This window comes from Myotis nattereri, assembly GCF_964212035.1.
Source record: "Myotis nattereri genome assembly, chromosome: 8".
NCBI classification, from domain to species: domain Eukaryota; kingdom Metazoa; phylum Chordata; class Mammalia; order Chiroptera; family Vespertilionidae; genus Myotis; species Myotis nattereri.
The window spans coordinates 66,649,850-66,667,398 of record NC_138083.1 but is presented as its reverse complement, the minus strand read 5'-3'; the positions used below and the strand labels follow the sequence as shown (position 1 = coordinate 66,667,398).

Genomic DNA, 17,549 nt, shown 5'->3' with positions numbered 1-17,549 from the left:
GTTTGCTTTTTAAGTTCTCTTATCTTTCTTCGCCAGAGGCCCCAATTGCAAAGGCTGGATACATCAACAGCTCAAAAACTCATGTCTTCCCCCAAACTTCTGAGATTCAAACCCGAATACCAGTTTGCCATCTAGAGCTCCTCTCCAGCAGGATACTTCTCAAATATCTCTAACTTATTAAAATCCAACCCATGCTTCCCTTTGCCTCCACTCACCCCCAGACCTTTCAGAGCTCCCCCTCACAGTAATGGCCCCACCACCAGCCTGCTACTCCAGCTAGAGATCTGGGAGACATGTTGGATATGCCTCCCCCTCCACCTTCCCCAGGTCAACGCCATCATCAAGCCTTGTAACCCCACCTCCTGAAGACCCCCAAGTCCCACTGCATTGCACCTCAATCTGCCAGGACTACTACCTGAGCTTCTTAACTGGGCCCTGGAAAGTTACTCTGCCCTCTCTCAAATCCATTCCCCATACCATCTGCCTCTCCAAGATACAAAGAAATACATATGCACACACAGACCACATACACCATTCCATAGCATCCTTCCAAACCACCTGCATTATTAAAATGAATTAATTATGTGGTCTCCCACCTACCTCTCATAGCATCTCTCACCCCAGCTCTATTTCTGGTCTCCAGCCAAAATGCCTTTCTTTTAGGTCTTCAAATTCTCTAAGCTATCTCCCAGCACAGGACCTTTGTATCTGCTGTTCTCTCTGCCTGACACACTTTCTATAACCACACGTCAGCTCACCTCCTTCTCCTTCAGAACCCAGAAGCCTGCTCTGACCCTCAGCCTAAGTAATTTCCTTGGTTATCTGCTCTCAGAGAACTCTACTCTGGCCCGGAAAGGGCTTAACTCCACATGTGCAAGTGTGCAGGGGAAGAGGATGCCAGGCAGTGAGGCTGGCAGGCAGGCTGATGCAATTGTGTAGACTGGGACTCATCCTCATCTACACTGTTTGTTTCTTCACAAACACTGGTCACTAACAGCAAGCCAGGGAGGTGGCTGTGAGGGCTGATGGAGGCAGAGTCTACAACTGTGTCACAGACAGCTCCGTCCCACAGAGGCTGGCCAGATTCTGAATTACCCCTGCCCCATCTCATTTAAATACTTTAGAAAAGAAAAAAAAAACCCACACACAGAAAAACTTTGAACGGCTGGAATTTATTTTTAAACAAGAACATGTTATAATAAGGCATTTTAGCAAAACTTCAAACAAAAGCAGGCAAGTGCCTTTATTTTAAAAGACATCTCACTTGCCCTTTCCCCATGATTATTACAAGTTGAAGCCTGTGAACAATTAAAACAATGTTTATGGTATTTTTATTATTGTTTTATTTCTTAAAGGAAAGAATTATAAATATTCAGTTTAAGTGGTGCATTGGCTTTATGAACACTCAGGAAACACTCAATTTTCTTTTAACAAGAAAAATATAAACAAAAAGGTCACAGCAGAGCTCCAGAAGGATGTCAGGGCAACAAGTGCTCACCATAGGCTGCAGATTGTCTGGCCTCTCCCTCAGGTGCCAAGTCAGAGGAGCTGGCGGGGCTGGAAGAGGTACCCCAGCCAGCCTCACCCTGCATCCTTCAGGCGAAGGGAAAGGAAGCTCACATTTGCTGAGCTCTGTGTTCAAAACCCAGACACTAGCCATGGCCTCCAAGCCCCTAGACCAGGGGTGGGCAAACTTTTTGACTCGAGGGCCACAATGGGTTCTTAAACTGGGCCGGAGGGCCGGAACAAAAGCATGGATGGAGTGTTTGTGTGAACTAATATAAATTCAAAGTAAACATCATTACATAAAAGGGTACGGTCTTTTTTTTTTTTTTTAGTTTTATTCATTTCAAACGGGCCGGATCGGGCCCGCCGGCCGTAGTTTGCCCATGGCTGCCCTAGACACTCCAAGCTGTTGCCTATCCCTCCCTCCTGGCCCCTCCCTCACAGCTGCACACGCCCAGCATGCTCCCATGCTCTCCTCTACAGCTCTGGCAGTATGGATCCTTCTTGTCCAGGGAGTATCACTTCTCAAAGAGAGTTTTCCTGACCTAAAGAGCCCCAAGCCCCTGTTTTTCTTAATCACTTTACCGTAAGGGAAATCAGGTCATTTGTTTGCTGATACCCCTACTGTCAGAAGGCAAATTCTGGAAGGACAGAAATATGACCTTTACCCTACAATCTGACCTAGTACCTGGCTGAATGAATATGCTGGCCACTTTATGTGAAGCCTTTACCTCTTCCTATCCCCTGCAAAGCACCTCCTACTGTGCAGGTGAGGAGCTGAGGCCCAGGGAGGGGACAGCAGGGCGACAGAGCACATGGCAAATCAGGGATGTGAACTAGGCCTACCCAACTCCAGAGCCCAAACCCCAGCTCAGGGTTTCCCCAAATTACCTGATAATAAGAATGTCCTCAAAATGATTGGTGCAAATATTAATTCCCTGGTTCCTGCTGGTTGGGATTTAGGGACATGGGCTGGGACCAAGAATTTGTAATGAGCATCCCAGATAATTCTCTATGGCTCGCCCTCACCCTGAGTATAAATAATAATGGATTAGATCCTGCTAGGCCCTGAATTCCACTATCAAGGAAAGGAAAACCAGGAACATAGGCTTGGAATAAATATGAGGGATTTATTCCAATCACTGGGCAAGAGGCAGGGACCAAACCTGGAAACTGAGCCCAGGAAGGGACCTGGGGCAAGCTGATTACAGGCCCAGAGCAGATGAGCAGGGCTCCAAGACACAGAGCTAGTTAGCAAGAGGGAGTGACAGAGGGTGTGGCAACCCCTGAAAGAGCTCTCTCAAGCCTATTTCCTGGTGCAGCAGTGTCTCCCAAATAGGACAAGGAGTGCTCCCAAGCCACACAGGATGTGACCGTGGATGTGACTCCAGCTGGAGACTCCTCTTCTAGACTCAGCCTTTAGAACATTCTCCTACTGCTCAAAGCCAGCCCTCTTGTTGATCTTCTGACCACTCCTCTTCCCAGATCCCAACACAGCACTCTGCAAAGGCTATAGACAAGGCTGGCTTTGGGGGCGGAGGGTGCAGCATGCATGATCACACAGGGCCAGTGTACCACCCTTCCTGTTCAAACTAGAACTGTCTTCCAAGCAGAAAGAAGGCAATGGACCTCAGACAGGCCAAGACCAAACACAACTCCGTGGGCCAAGAGGCACCCATGCTCACTTTGGGCACAACCCGAATATGCTGACGGAGCATATTCTAATTTTCTGCAGCAAGGCCGCTTCAGCTGGAACTTTGACCCTGGCTGGGCTCCCATTTCCTGACAGACATGCATCTCCACCCCCACCTCGCCACAGTATTCTAAGTTCTGTAGTTCTCAGTCTAGCTTCCCACTCTCCTCAATGCCATGCTCCCCAGGCTGGCTATAACCCACAATGGAGAAAAATACAGCGTCCCCAGAAGTCTTGGTAAGCCCACACTCATCTCAGCCCACTGCTCCAAACTTTGTGCCAATTGCACTGGGGCTGAGTGAGAGCTTCCCCGTGACTAATCTGACTACTGTGGGGTGAACAGCAACTGCCTAAAGCCCTCAGGAGAACCGCTACCATGCGAGAACTGCTCTTATTTCTCCATAAAGGTGGCCTGGTAGTCAGTGTCCAGTCACAAAGCTGGGCATTCACACTTGGGACCCCAGACCATAGGGACTGCTAGGCCATGCCCAAGCACTCATATGTGTTATTTTTAATCAAATCACTAACTCTTCCTAAAAACAAGCTGATTTATTTTCTCACAGAAGCTTTTATTCGCTGGAGACGTTTCCACATGACTTGCAGGGAGACGGCAAGGTGCCACCACAGTTGCTATAGGGTCCACACTTTCCTTAGGAGATGTGGTCACACTTCCATGACTGCTTACCTCCTGTCCCCCAGGCTCCTCCTGAATGGGTGCTGAGGAGGGCACCAAGGGCACTAGGCTTCATGTTAAGGACGGAGATGATTACTGAGCACTAACTCTGACCTAGGCACTACTGTAAGATGCTTACCCCATTAATCCTCACACTAACTCTCTAATGAAGGTAGTATTAGTATCCCCACTTTACAGATGCGGAAGCTAAAATACAGAGAGATTAAGTAACATGCTAAAGGTCACAGGGCTGGTATGTGGGGTACAAACGCAGGCAGAGTGACTCTCAAAGCCCTGTTCTTCACCTCCATGCTAGACTGCTCCTCACTATAAAGGGCAGGGAACATCTGAGCAGTGAGGGTTTGAGGGGGGCCTTCACTTAGGCGTCAGAGTGGGCAGGGGAGAGGCTAGATCCTAAGATATCTATCTAGCCTACCAAGGACTTCAGGCAGCTGCAGAAGAGCAGTGCCTGGTCCTGCCCTCAGGAAAAGCAGCTGGTCAGGCTGGGGTAGTGTTTTATTTGTGGTGTCAGACACTAGAGTTGCATAAAAGGGCTGGGAGTGCTGTAGATCAATCTGGGCCAAAATGGGACTCTACCTACCCACAAGATGATGGACACAAGGCTTGAAACAAATACCCAGCACATACACCCATTTGAATTATACCCTTAGAAGATGGCTCTACTCAGCAGTGGGGCCACAGTTGCTCCTGCTGTCACCCTCTCCTCAGAAGACATCTCTTGGATTGTAGGAGCCATTTCTCTCTCACTCCAATCTTAGCCCAGGAGAGACAAGGTCATCTCTGCAGAGGACTATGTGAAGGCCCCTCTGGATTGGAGACAGACCTACCATCCTAGATCCAGGCACCTATTGGCACAAGAAGCTGGCTGTGACCTCTGCTGGGACCACTGCCCTCATAAGGGCCCCAGGACTTCCATCTCCTTGAATGAAGTTCCCAAGCCATGAAGAAGAATAAGGCAGAATGAAGCAGTATCTCTAAAGTCAGCTCCAGGGACTTCTTGTCCAAGGGTCCCTGGATCATCTCCACAAAGACCTCATTTGATGTCAGAGGAGCAGGGCCAAGAGGCTCAGTGGCTTCATGACCCAGGGAGCTAGGGACAGGGTCAAGAGCATACATCTCTGCCTCTGGCTGCCAGAATTTGAATCCAGGGTCCTCTGCTGATTAGTTTGAAGATTTTTGTCCTGTGTTTGTTCTACACCCTATAAAATGTGGCACAGGAGATATAAGATGTTGGTGGATTAGGTGGAAGCTACACTTACCTCCTGCCAGGACCTAACTAATATATAGAAAAATCATCCAAATAGCCAACTGAATATATAGAAAAATCATCTTGAATAGCCAACTGATATATAGAGAAATCATCCTGAATAGCCAACTGAATTACAACTAATATATAGAAAAATCATCCTGAATAGCCAACTGAAGACTAGCTGGAGAGAAGCCTTATAACCAAGGTCTTACAAAGGAGGCCACATCAAGACTGGTATGAGATACGGAGGCGTGAGAGGGTTGGCTGGGCACCCCTGGACAGCAGCTAAATTTCCAGAGAGACAGATCAGCTGAGACGTTCAGGATTTAAACCAGTGGTTCTCAACCTTCCTAATGCGGCGACCCTTTAATACAGTTCCTCATGTTGTGGTGACCCCCAATTTCATTGTTACAAATTGAACATAATTAAAGCATAGTGATTAATCACAAAAACTATATGTAATTATGTATGTGTTTTCCGATGGTCTTAGGCGACCCCTGTGAAAGGATCGTTCGACCCCCAAAGGGGTCGCGACCCACAGATTGAGAACCGCTAGTCTAAACCCAAAGCCAGGATCCCCAGATCAGAGCACCAGGACCAGGAAAGGCACGCACATAACCTCTGGCTGTGAAGAGCAATGGGGTTTCTGTCCAACAGGGACAGATGGCTAGAAATGCAGACACCCTCTTAAAGGGCCAACACACAAAATTTTGTTCACAGCTACTCACTTATCCTGGGCTCCTGTAGAGGGAGGACATTGAGGACTAGAGCTGTGTGAGGACAGACTGGAGTTGGTGGTCCTGGGGAGAGAGCTGAGAGGTCAGCCACGAGGATCCCTGTGCTGAGTCATCCCCCCATATTGCAAAAGCCTCCTTTCTCAGGCAGAGCATTTATTCCCCTCCATGCAGCATCAGCCTGGGAGGAAGCAATGGCCCCACCCACTGGAATCCCTCAAGCCCCACCCCGTGGAGCTTATGCCCTACTGAGGAGTATAGTCTGAGGCTCTTTAAGTGATTGAGCCAAACAGACCTTCTGCAGATAAAGGTGGATCTCTGGATGTTTTGAGATTTTTGCTGACCTACCCCTGGGACCAGTGCTAGTAAAAGCAAACTTTGGTGTGCAGCTTGATCCTTTTCGCAGCAGAGGGAGCCACAAGCTGTTGATCACTAATAGCTCCAAACAGGTTGTCCAGGATCAGTCACAGACAGCTTCTGACACTGGCCTGCACCAGAGTTCCTCCAAAGAGGCCCAGAACCAAAACACCCAGTGGCCAGCTTCAGACAACAACAAAGCAGAATCCAATAAGCTTCACAAGCAGCACATCCACAGGGTGATATTGGGAGGCACCAAACCCTGCTGAGGTGAATTCCGCTTCTTGTGATCATCACCTGCAGAGCAGCCTGTACACTGTGTTGGGGATTGAGCCTCACTGTCAACCAGCCTGAGGATTGAACCCATGCATGAATGGGCCAATAGCAATGAAACACACAATTACAACAGGAGAGCTCACATAACACGCACAAGGAACATTCTTAGAGCACCCAGCTCAGGTGATCAGGGAGACAGCTACTGGGTGTCACAGGTCACCTACTCCATAAGGTCACCTTATCAAGAATGGGAATTGTAGCACATCTACCTAACACATAGAAACAAACACAAACAGGCAGCCTAAATGGGGAGACAAAGAAACAGACCCCAAATGAAAGTACAACAGAATTTTCCAGAAGAGCTAACTGAAATGGAGATAAGCAATTTATCAGATATAAAGTTCAGAGTAATAATTATAAGAATGCTCAATAGCATGAAAAATGACATAGGAACCACAAAAGATGACAAGTCAGAAATGAAAAATGCCATACTGAATTGAAGGCTACACTGAAGGAATATACAATAGGCTCAATGAAGCGCAGGATTGAATCAGCGACTTAGAAGACAAGGTAGAAAAAAACACCAATCAGAGCAGCAAAATGAAAAAATAATTTTTAAAAATAAGGATAGTTTAAGAAACCTTTAGGACAACATGAAGCATAATAACATCCACATTATAGGGTTACCAAAAGAAGAGAAAGAGCAAGAGATCAAGAACCTATTTGAAGAAATAATGTCCGAAAACTTCCCTAACCTGGTGAAGAAAAAAACACATACAAGCCCAGGAAGCAGAGAATATCAAAAAAGATGGACCCAAGAGGCCTACACTAAGACACCTCATAATTAAAATGGCAAAAGTTAAAGACAAAGAAGAATCTTAAAAGCTGCAAGAGAAAGGCAGTCAGTTACCTACAAGGGAGCTCCCATAAGACTATCAGCTGATTTCTCAACAGAAACATTTCAGGCCAGAAGAGATTGGCATAAAATATTCAAAGTGATGAAAGCAAGGACTAACAACCAAGGCTATTTTCCCAGCAAGGCTATCATTTAAAATTGAAGGAAAAATAAAGAGCTTCCCAGACAAGAAAAAGCTAAAGGAGTTTGTTACCACCAAACCAGTATTACAAGAAATATTAAAGGGGAACGAAGAAGAGGAAGAGGAAGAGGAGGGAGAAAAGGAAAAGAAAAAAATCAAAGGAAAAATAAAATGTCAATAAATCATTTTAAATGCAAATGGTTAAATGCTCCAATCAAAAGAAATACAGTAGCTCAATGGATAAGAAAAGAAGATATATATATATATACTATCTTCAAGAGACCCACCTTAAAACGACATAGACTACACACAGACTAAAAGGAGCGGACAAAGATATTTCATGCAAAAGGAAAGGAAAAGAAAGCTGGTGTAGCAATATTTATAACTGATAAAATAGACTTTAAAACTAAGGCTTTAGTAAGAAACAAAGAAGGACACCACATAATAATAAAGGAAGCAATCCAACAAGAGGATATAACCCTTTTAAATATTTATGAATCCAACACAGGAGTACCTAAATATGTAAAGCAAATCTTGATGGACATAAAGGGAGAGACTGTCAGTAATATAGTCTTTGTAGGGGATTTTAACACCCCATTGACATCAATGGATAGATCTTCCAGACAGAAAATCAATAAGAAGACGTCCTTAAATGACATAATAAATCAATAAATCAAATGGATTTAATTGATATCTTCATAGAATTTCACCACAAAGCAGAAGAATATACATTCTTTTCAAGTGCACGTGGACTATTTTCTAGGGTAAACCACATGCTAGGACCAAAACAAGTCTCAGTAAATTTAGGAAGACTGAAATCACATCAAGCATCTTCTTTTGACCATAATGCTATGAGACTTGAAATCAATCACAAGAAGAAAACTGGAAAACACACAAAGACATGGAGGCTAAACAACCTTTTACTAAACAATGAATGCCTTAATAATGAGATGAAGAAAGAAATCAAACGATACCTTGAAACTAATGAAAATGAGAACACAACAACCCAAAATCTGTGGGACACAGGGAAAGCACTCCTAAGAGGGAAATTCATAGCATTACAGGACTATCTCAAGAAATAAGAAAAAGCTCAAATAAACAATCTAACTTTACATTTAAAGGGACTTAACAAAGAACAACAAACAAAGCCCACGTTTCCATAAATAGATGAGGGGATAAAACAGCTATTGTATATTTACACAATGGAATACTACGCAGCCATAAAAAGGAAGAAAAATTCACCCTTTGCAACAGCATGGGTGGATCTGGAGAACATTAAGTGAAATAAGCCAGTTAGAGAAAGACAAGTACCATATGATTTCACTCATATGTGGAATTTAATGAACAAACTGAACTAACAAGCAAAATATAGACAGAATCATAGAGAATAGGCAGACAACTCTGGGTGGGTGGGTGTGTTGGCGGGATTGAGCAAAAAAAGAAGAAAAAATAGATAGAACTCATGGACACGGACATCAGTGTAGTGGTGCGGGGCAGAGTTCAGTGAGTGGAGATGGTAGAGGGTATGGGGGGATAAATGGTTATGAGGAAAAAAATAAAATAAAGATAAAAATGTGGGACAATAGAGCTCCCACAGAGTTGTTGAAGGCATAGGATGAGAACCTGAGAAGGTCTAATACTAGAGCCCAGCACACAGCACTATTTGGCACATATCCAACAAGCCATCCTTCCGTGTGCAATGCCAATAGCCCTCTACATTTCCAAACTTACACTTCTAAAGGCCATCTGACACTACACTGAGAGAATACTAGACCCCAGCTAGGCTGGACATGCAGCCTGCTTCATTCAGCCAACAGCAACTCAGCCTGGGCTGTGAGTATCAGCATATCAACACAATCTCTGTGGATAGGCATGTCAGAATAAAAAACCATTCTCAGAAATAAAGACACACACACACAAAGAACAAAAGAGAAACAGGTCTTCTGGAAGTGGAAACTGCAGCAGATTCTTAGGGACTGATGTCAAAGGGCACACTACTCATTTGGGATTGAGAGCTAAGGACAAGATGGAGGAATTCCATAGGGAAAGGCCTGCATAGAGGCATCTTGCTGCAGCCTGCTACATCTTCAGGATACCAAACTCATGTCTTTGATAGCAGCACATCATCCTGGCTTCCCTGCCTGCTCTGACATCAATCTCTCCCCTTGTTTATCACTTTTGCTAGACCTTGTTAAGGAGACAACAGGATATTACAGCTTGGCTGCTGAGGTCATTCAAATCCCTAAGCCAGCAGAGTGGCAAGGGAGAGGCAAAGGTCTCACAAAGCCCTGGTGCTCGGGGATGCAGGGCATGCTGGGCTTGGGACACCACACCCCTCACTCACTGCATTCTGTGGGCCAAGTAAAAAGGCACAGTAAATGGGGACAAGACAAGATTCAGAGTGACATGTGGTAATAAAAATGATAACGACAGCAGTGCCGATGTGCAGGCCCCATTGCAAGCATATTATGTGAATGTCCTCAAATCTTCATGAGTAGTTCACCCAAAAACAGGCTCTAGGAGGTGAAGAAACTTCCCCAGCAAGTAAGTGATGGGGAGGGACTTAAGCTCAGCCCCTGTGACCAGGGCCCCTGGCTACTGAGACATGGACACACAAAACCACAAAGCGCATGGATAGCTCAGTTTTGCCTGCCTAACATCTATTCTCTAGTGATAGCACCCCATCTTCCTCTGGGAACCTTTCCTCCCAACCCCGGCCCCAGCTCCAGGATAAGACATGTAACCAGTCTGGCCCAGTAGGAGTGTGGCACTTGTCCTGGCCACAGGGATGAGCTCCTGGTCCACCAGGCCAAGGACATCCCATTCCATAACTGTGCTTATAACCCCTGGGAAAAGAAGCCTTTTCCTTCTATCCCAAGGAGTAGACAAGCCTGACTGAACAGTAAGGAAACGTAACTTCTGTCCCAAAATCAAGTCCATGAGAGCTCAGGCACTGCTTTCGAGTCATTTTCCCCTTTCCTCTGGCCTCTTTTTGCTCACCTCCCTCTCAAGCTGGCCAGAACTGTGTAACCAGTCATTAGCAGAGGAAGGGCAACCCCACTGATTGGGTCAATCCTCTGGGTAGCTAACCACTAGGATATAGCCCACTATACCCTGGACTAGATGGGGAAGAAATGGGAAGCCAGTGCTGTGGGGACAAGACCACAAAGAGTGGCCTGCACTAAAAACATCTGGAGGGAAGCACCAGTGCCCTCCCAACCCTGGCTTCTCAGTAACTGAGCCAGTGCACCCCCTACCATGTTAAAGCCAGTCTAAGTTGGAGTTCTATCACTTTCGACCAGAGTCCTGACTAATCCACTGAGCAGAAGTGATCTTGTGTGGCTTTGGAATTAAGAAAGAGGCTGGAGAGGTGACAAAAGCAAGACCAAATCACACAAATCACTTTAGATTTTATCCTGTAGATGAAGGTGACCCACCAGCAAATTGAGGCTGGGTTAGGGCGGCTGGTGCACAAGACAGGGAAAGGAACAAGATCTGGAGTGGTCCCAGTGTGAGCCAAGGGAGGCTGGATCCAAGCGGTGCTCCCAGGATAGGAGGAAAAGAGCCTGATGGCAAGGCCCTCCTCAGCCAAATATCCAAGTTCATTGCTTACAAGTTCTGCTTTCCCTGACTAGTAAATCAGAAAATCATACAGCCATTGATACTATGAAGTTCAAAGTAGGTTGAGAAAAAACAGGTGGAGTCAGTAGACCAGAGGGCTATACAGAAGCATGTTTCCATTTCAATAACTCACTGAGAAACCCTGAGAAGAACTATTTCCTTACAGCCAGGAAAGAACCCTGCCTTACTACATCTGGAACCCCAAACAGAAATTCCACATGAAAGTCATATTGAATGGCAACACGACAAGAGTATCAGCCTCCTATATGCTAGGGATTTGCTGTCCATCATCCCAAGGGGGCACCACACCCCTCCATCCCTCTTTCAGAGGCCCCAGACATTGGCCAACACATACGGGTCTCTAAGTTCTGAGGAATTAGTGAAACACAGAGAAGCTGAATAACTTGCCTGTGGTCCCTCTGAGCTCCCAGACCTCGCTCAATTTCTCCTTGCTCTCTCTTTCTTCATGGTCTGTGGCTCTGAGTTTTGGATGTTACAACACTGATAGCCAGTTATCACTGGAAAGATCACTAGCCTAAATCCCAACAACAAATCTTACCAGAGGGATTTCCCAGGCTGAGGATCGAGGGAGCCAAAAAGCCCGAGAGGCTGGTGAATCTCAGGATGTCTGGGGTTTACACCATTCTGAGGTCTAAATGGAATCTGGTTTTTCTCCTTCATCCCCTGTTCCCTCAGTCAGCTAATGGGCCCCAGCTGGGAACATGGGCAGCAGAAATAGGGGCCAGGGTCTGACAAGCTCTGGCAGGAAAGCCCTGGCCAGGAGGGGAATGCAACCATTTATTTGGAATGGCTGTGCTCTGCCTCTGAGGGAGTTCAAGTGGTCGGATGTGTCCAAGTCAATTACTGAAATCTGACAGGGATGTCACTGGGTTTGGGAGGAGGGCCATCCACTTTAAAGCCCTACCCTGAAATGTCCCCAGTGCACACAGGCACTAGTCACCAATTTGGTTCATGGAGGGCAGGGGTGAAAAGAGGTCAGGACCTCAGAACCTCAGGAGCTCCATGACCAGGGAGAAGCCTCCGAAGGGCACACTGGGTCACTTACAAAGCTGCTCAGGAGGTTGGAGGGTCCTTGTCCAGAGGAGATAAAACACCACTGGCCCTATGGTCTCCTTGGGGCTACAGGAGCAGCAGGTAAAGTGGACAGAGCCTGGTCTTTGGAGCTGGACAAATAACTTCAAACACTGGCTCTGCTGTCTAGCTGCTTAACCCTCCTGAGCCTAGATATTCTCCTGTCGGATGGGAATCACAGGAAAGGAAGAAATGAGCAGAGCTGGCCATCAGTATGTAAAGGTTCTGACTCTACTACTAACTTGTGAAGCCTTTTAATGCTAATGAGAACTCAGCTCATGTCACCCTCACAGCGAACCTAAACAGTGAACTGGGGTTGTGATTGTTCACCAGAAAGTCAAAGTGCAGAGGAATTCAGGGACCTGCCCAAGATAAAGGACTTAAGGTTATTTATTTATTTTTTTACTTCAGTACTTTCCATCCAAAATCTATATTAGTTTCCTAGGGCTGCCATAACAAATTACCATAAACTTGGTAGCTTAAACAACAGAAATTTATTCTCTTGCACTTTTGATGGCTAGAAATCCAGCATTAATGTGTCAACAGGGCTGGTTCCTTGTATGTAGAGTCTCTAAGAGACAATGCCTTCCATACACACCTCTCTCCTAGCTTCTGGTGGCCGTGGCAATCACTGGTGTCCCTTGGCTTAGGGCTGCATAAGTCCAATCTTGACCTCCAACTTCAATGATCTTCTTTTTGAATCTCTGGGTCATTGGACACTCATCGTTGGATAAAGAGCCCACCCTAATCAACATGATCTCATTTTGAGATCCTTACATTAACCACATCTGCAAAGACTTATTCCAAGTAAGATCATATTCTTAGGTTTTGAGTGGACACATCTTTTGTGGGCCACAACTCAGCCCACTGTAGTCCACCCTCTGGTCCCCAAAAACGTAACACCCATCGCATGTGCATAATACTTTTATCCCATCCCAACATCCCTAAATTCTCGCTCCATTATAGCATTAACTCTAAATCCAAAATCTCATCCTAATCATTAGCTCAAAAAACTCATCATCTAAGTCACCTAATTAGGCATGGATGATACTATATTATCCATCTGTGGACCTGTGAAACTAGAAAATGAATAATCTGCTTTTAAAATTCAGGCATAGGAAGAAAATGGGAGGTCACTGGCCCCAAGCAAATTTGAAATCCAGCAAGGCAGATCCCATTAGGTTTCCAGGTCTGAAAACAGCCCTCTGTGGCTTGCTCCTCTGCTCTCTGGACCCACAGAGACTCCATGGGCCCCTGCTTATAGGCCTGCCTCTCTGGCCTCTAACTTTACATCCACAGCTCTGCCTTTGGAATCATTCTTCCTTTTCTTGAAGGATAACATATGTTTGTAGCTGAGTAGTTCTATAAGTCCATTTCCTTCATGTAGAATACCAAAAGTCCAACTGCTTTTTTCCCTCCATTTCTTCAGGTCTCTGTTCCTTTCAGTCCAGGCTGGCAGTGGTTTTGCTAATAACATTCTCAAAAACCTTGTGGGTCTCTCATGTATATCAAGGGGACCTATGCCATTAAACCAAAGGGTTCTCTGCAGATCCTTTTAGGGTAAGCCCACCGCTCTTCCTGGCTTCTGGTGAGATGTTTGATTAGATCCTTGAGTCGCACACCTCATCTCATCAGCAAAGGCTGTCCAGCCTTGCCCTGGGTCTTCCAACAGAGCAAGCTTTCTCAAAGAGAATTTCCTACCTGCAGCATCCTTTGCAATCTGGACATGCCAAGACCCTCCCAAATCAAGTGCTGGTTCCTTTTTACTAACAGTTCCTTCTTCAAAACATTCCCTTCTTCTCACATTTACTATAAGCAGCAAAAGAGAAACAGGCTGCAACCTCCATATTTTGCTTGGAAAACTCCTCAGCCAAATATCCAAGTTCAATGCTACAGTCCTGTTTTCTTTGACTAGTAAATCAGAAAATCATACAGACATTGATACCAAGAGGGTTGAAAGTAGGCTGTGGGAAAATAGGTACACAAAAGCAAGGAGGGCTTTAAATTTATGTTTTCCAAGCAACTTCCACATACACCCAATAGGCAAGTTCCATCTTTATAAGGACAAGGGTAGCCGAAGACCTCAGAACATGTCCCCACTCAAACATTGCTGTCTACTTAACATGGCCGACTAATTCTGTCTCAGCCCTCCCCCATACCCGTAGTCCTAGCATTCTGTCATCGAAACCTTTTCCTGTCATCGAAACCTTTTCCTCCCTCTAGAGCACAGATGGGGAACCTTTTTTCTGCCAAGGGCCATTTGGATATTTATAATATCATTCGCTTAATATAATTCACTTAATATAAATTTATGCTGCTATGAAAAAAGCTCCTATATTTATTGAATTTTGAGTCCCACTTGTGGTTGCCTTGGCAGAGCCAGACCAAATGATTTCTCGGGCATTATATGGCCCGTGGGCCGGATGTTCCCCACCCCTGCTCTAGAGCCTCAGGTACTCTCAATTCAAAGTCTGTCTCCCACAGAGCCATCTTCTGACACCTCCTTCCTACTCTCAGCTGCCCTCCCAGGCTGCAGAAATGTCTTCTCCCAGGGCAGAGGAATATTAGATTAAGTTGGTCCAAAGGAGTATGCCTAAGGGAGCACAAGGAATGGAAAGAAATTTAGCATTTGATTTATTCTCTGTTCCTGCTAAGAATTAGCACAGTTACTATTATAATCTTAACTTTGTTAAATATTAAGTTTAGTTTATTTTCATAATTTTGTGCTTTACTTTTTAAGAATTATACTTTTAGTCCCTGCACAACATGGATTTGATTTAATCAAAGGCTAACGGTCTTCACAAGAGGATCCACAACAGCCAGTGGAGGAGGGAATGATGACCCACAGTGCCAGGGAAGGCCCCAGGATTCAGAAGGGCAGGGCCCCTCCAACTCTTGTTGACATGCCAGGGAGCCCTGGCCAGCCTCAGTCCTATAAAAGCTCTTCTTTAGTTGGTCCTCCCTGATCAGGAAACTCTTCCTTGTTACCCACCCCTGCTTCTGCAGGAGGAAGCAACAGTCACACCACCATAAAATGAGTAGAGCAGGGAGATTTAAACCTGAAATTTCCTTTACTGAAAAAGCCCTGGCCATTCCCCTCACCCCTGAAATGCCCCTTTCCTATAACCTCTCTGGCTGCCCTAGATCAGGAATGGCCAACATAAGGCACACGTGTTCCCTTGCCCTCCCCTTGCTCAGGGTAGATACTGCAATCATGGCCCTCCTTGCCCCAATATGATAATGAATTTTATGTCAACCGGGCTGTGTCAGTGTATCCAGATATTTGGTCAAGTATTATCCCGGATGTTTCTGTGTTGAGATTAACATTTAATTGGCTAGACTAAGTAAAGCAGATGACCTTCCACAGTGAGGGTGAACCCAATCCAATCAGGTGAAGGCCTGAATAGAAAAAGACTGACATCCCTAGAAGAAGAGGAAATTCCGCCAGCCTTCAGATTCAAATTGCAACTCTTCCCTGGGTCTCCATCTTACTGGTTCACCCTATGGATTTTGGACTTGCTAGGCCTCACAATTTTGGGAGCCAATTCCTTAAAATACATCCCTCTTTCTGTGTACATAGATACATACACATACTTTTGGTTGTGTTTCTCTGGTGGACCCTAATACAGCTAGTGAGCCATATTAACACAGCCCTCCAGGGAGAATTCTCAGCATGCAAAATGAATTCATTTGCCTAGGTCTGTGAGTACATCAGCAGCTGGCATTGTCCCTGGTTGTACATACAGGGCCAAGTGCATGCCATCACTTTCCTGTACTCTGGATTCTTCTAGAACCAGAGAACTGCCCTGGACCCTGAATTCCTGGTACGGTCTTTCTAGTTCTAACTAGCCTTGTTTCCCATCTTCATTCCCCCTGAAGGGAAAGAAAGGGCAGTGAGGGAAGCTGAAAGTTCTTCCTCTAAACTAAAGCCATAAGAAAAGCCCAATGAAGAAGGGAAACATCAAGGCCACTGGACATCTTTTAAATGAGAGCCAGCCAGAAATTCCCAGGAGGTGGGGGAGCTGGGAAGACACAGAGCTATCCATCCTTCTCACAGGTCTCCAGAGGGATGACATGGCATCTACCAGCGGTCACTGAGAGTGTGAAACTCATCTGGATGTCTTCCAGACTGTACGACTGAGCAACACAAGATTCTAACTGTGTTTAATTTGTCTTGCCACCCTGACACAGAAAGCTTGCAGAAAGGAGGTTTACACCTAGCACCTCACTTGCTGACCACATGGTCCTGAGCCTAATGCACCTTCTGGAGCCTCAGTTTCATTATCTATAACGGATATAAAGGATAGCAATAAAGGAAGAACCTTGGGAGGCTCATCGCGGCACATCATGGATCTCAATAAATGGGTGCTGTTATAAGAAATAGGGGAGTGGTAGTTCTAGAATCCAGGCAAGGCATGAAAGGAGATAGAGCAGAGCAGCGCCCGCTGGCCAGTCTCAGGAAGCAGACCCAGCTGAGAACAAAGGGACCATTCCTCTCCTTTGCCACTAGAGAATGAGGGCAAAAGAAAGGACAAGGTAAGACTGACCTTGAGGGCAGGAATCTCCACACTGTCGCCGAGGCTGATGGAGCCTGAGAGGATGGTTCCTGTCATCACAGTGCCCTGGCCTTTGATGGAGAAACAGTGGTCCACAGACATGAGGAATGGTCCCGAGGGATCTCTCGTTGGGATGGAAATCTGGGACGTCAGGAGCTAGAAAAGAGATGCTTGTGCCACACTCTGTCGGGAGAGGACTGGATGGGACAGGGCAGAGGAGGGCAGGCCAGCCCAGATCAGAAACGGGCAACTTCCTGACTGCACTCCAAACTTCTGCCATGCTCTCCGTGCCTTCCCTCGGTGCAAAGGCAAAGGGCACTTGGAGAAGCCTCATCTATGCTCTCCCATTGGGATTACTCGAACAGTCTCCTAACAGGCCAGGCACCCAGGCCCTCACCCACACTGCAGCAGGGGGAGCCTGCCACAGGACACCTTTGGTCACATTGCTCCCTGGCCTCACATGCTTTTCCATCCACCTAATGCCTGCAGAATTTAAGATTTGTCATCATCTAGGGCCTGGGTATTGCTGAGGCTTAGGCTCCCACCACTTGCCCTTTTCACAGACACCAGCCACTGGCAGGCCCCAAAGTTCACCACCCTGTTTAGCCTTACCCTTACTCTCTAGGAGGGCAAATGGGCAACACCACCTCTGGAAAGGCTTTGCTACCCTTTTTGTCTGACTGCATTTTTCCTCCGCATCACCAGTTAAATGCTATTGTGAGAATCTGTTTATT

General features: G+C 46.0%; 1 protein-coding gene across 4 annotated transcripts in view; it reads right to left on the bottom strand.

Annotated features, from left to right (window-relative positions):
* The window catches only part of EEFSEC (eukaryotic elongation factor, selenocysteine-tRNA specific), a 273,459-nt gene that overhangs the window by 123,586 nt on the left and 132,324 nt on the right, over positions 1-17,549 (bottom strand). For 3 of the 4 annotated variants that reach the window (XM_081096597.1, XM_081096595.1, XM_081096594.1), the window contains exon 4: positions 16,807-16,971. The exons of the other annotated variant lie outside the window; for it this stretch is intronic. In XM_081096597.1, coding sequence (XP_080952723.1) covers positions 16,807-16,971 — 165 coding nt within the window. The remainder of the gene's footprint in view (positions 1-16,806; positions 16,972-17,549) is intronic. 4 annotated transcript variants of the gene reach the window in all.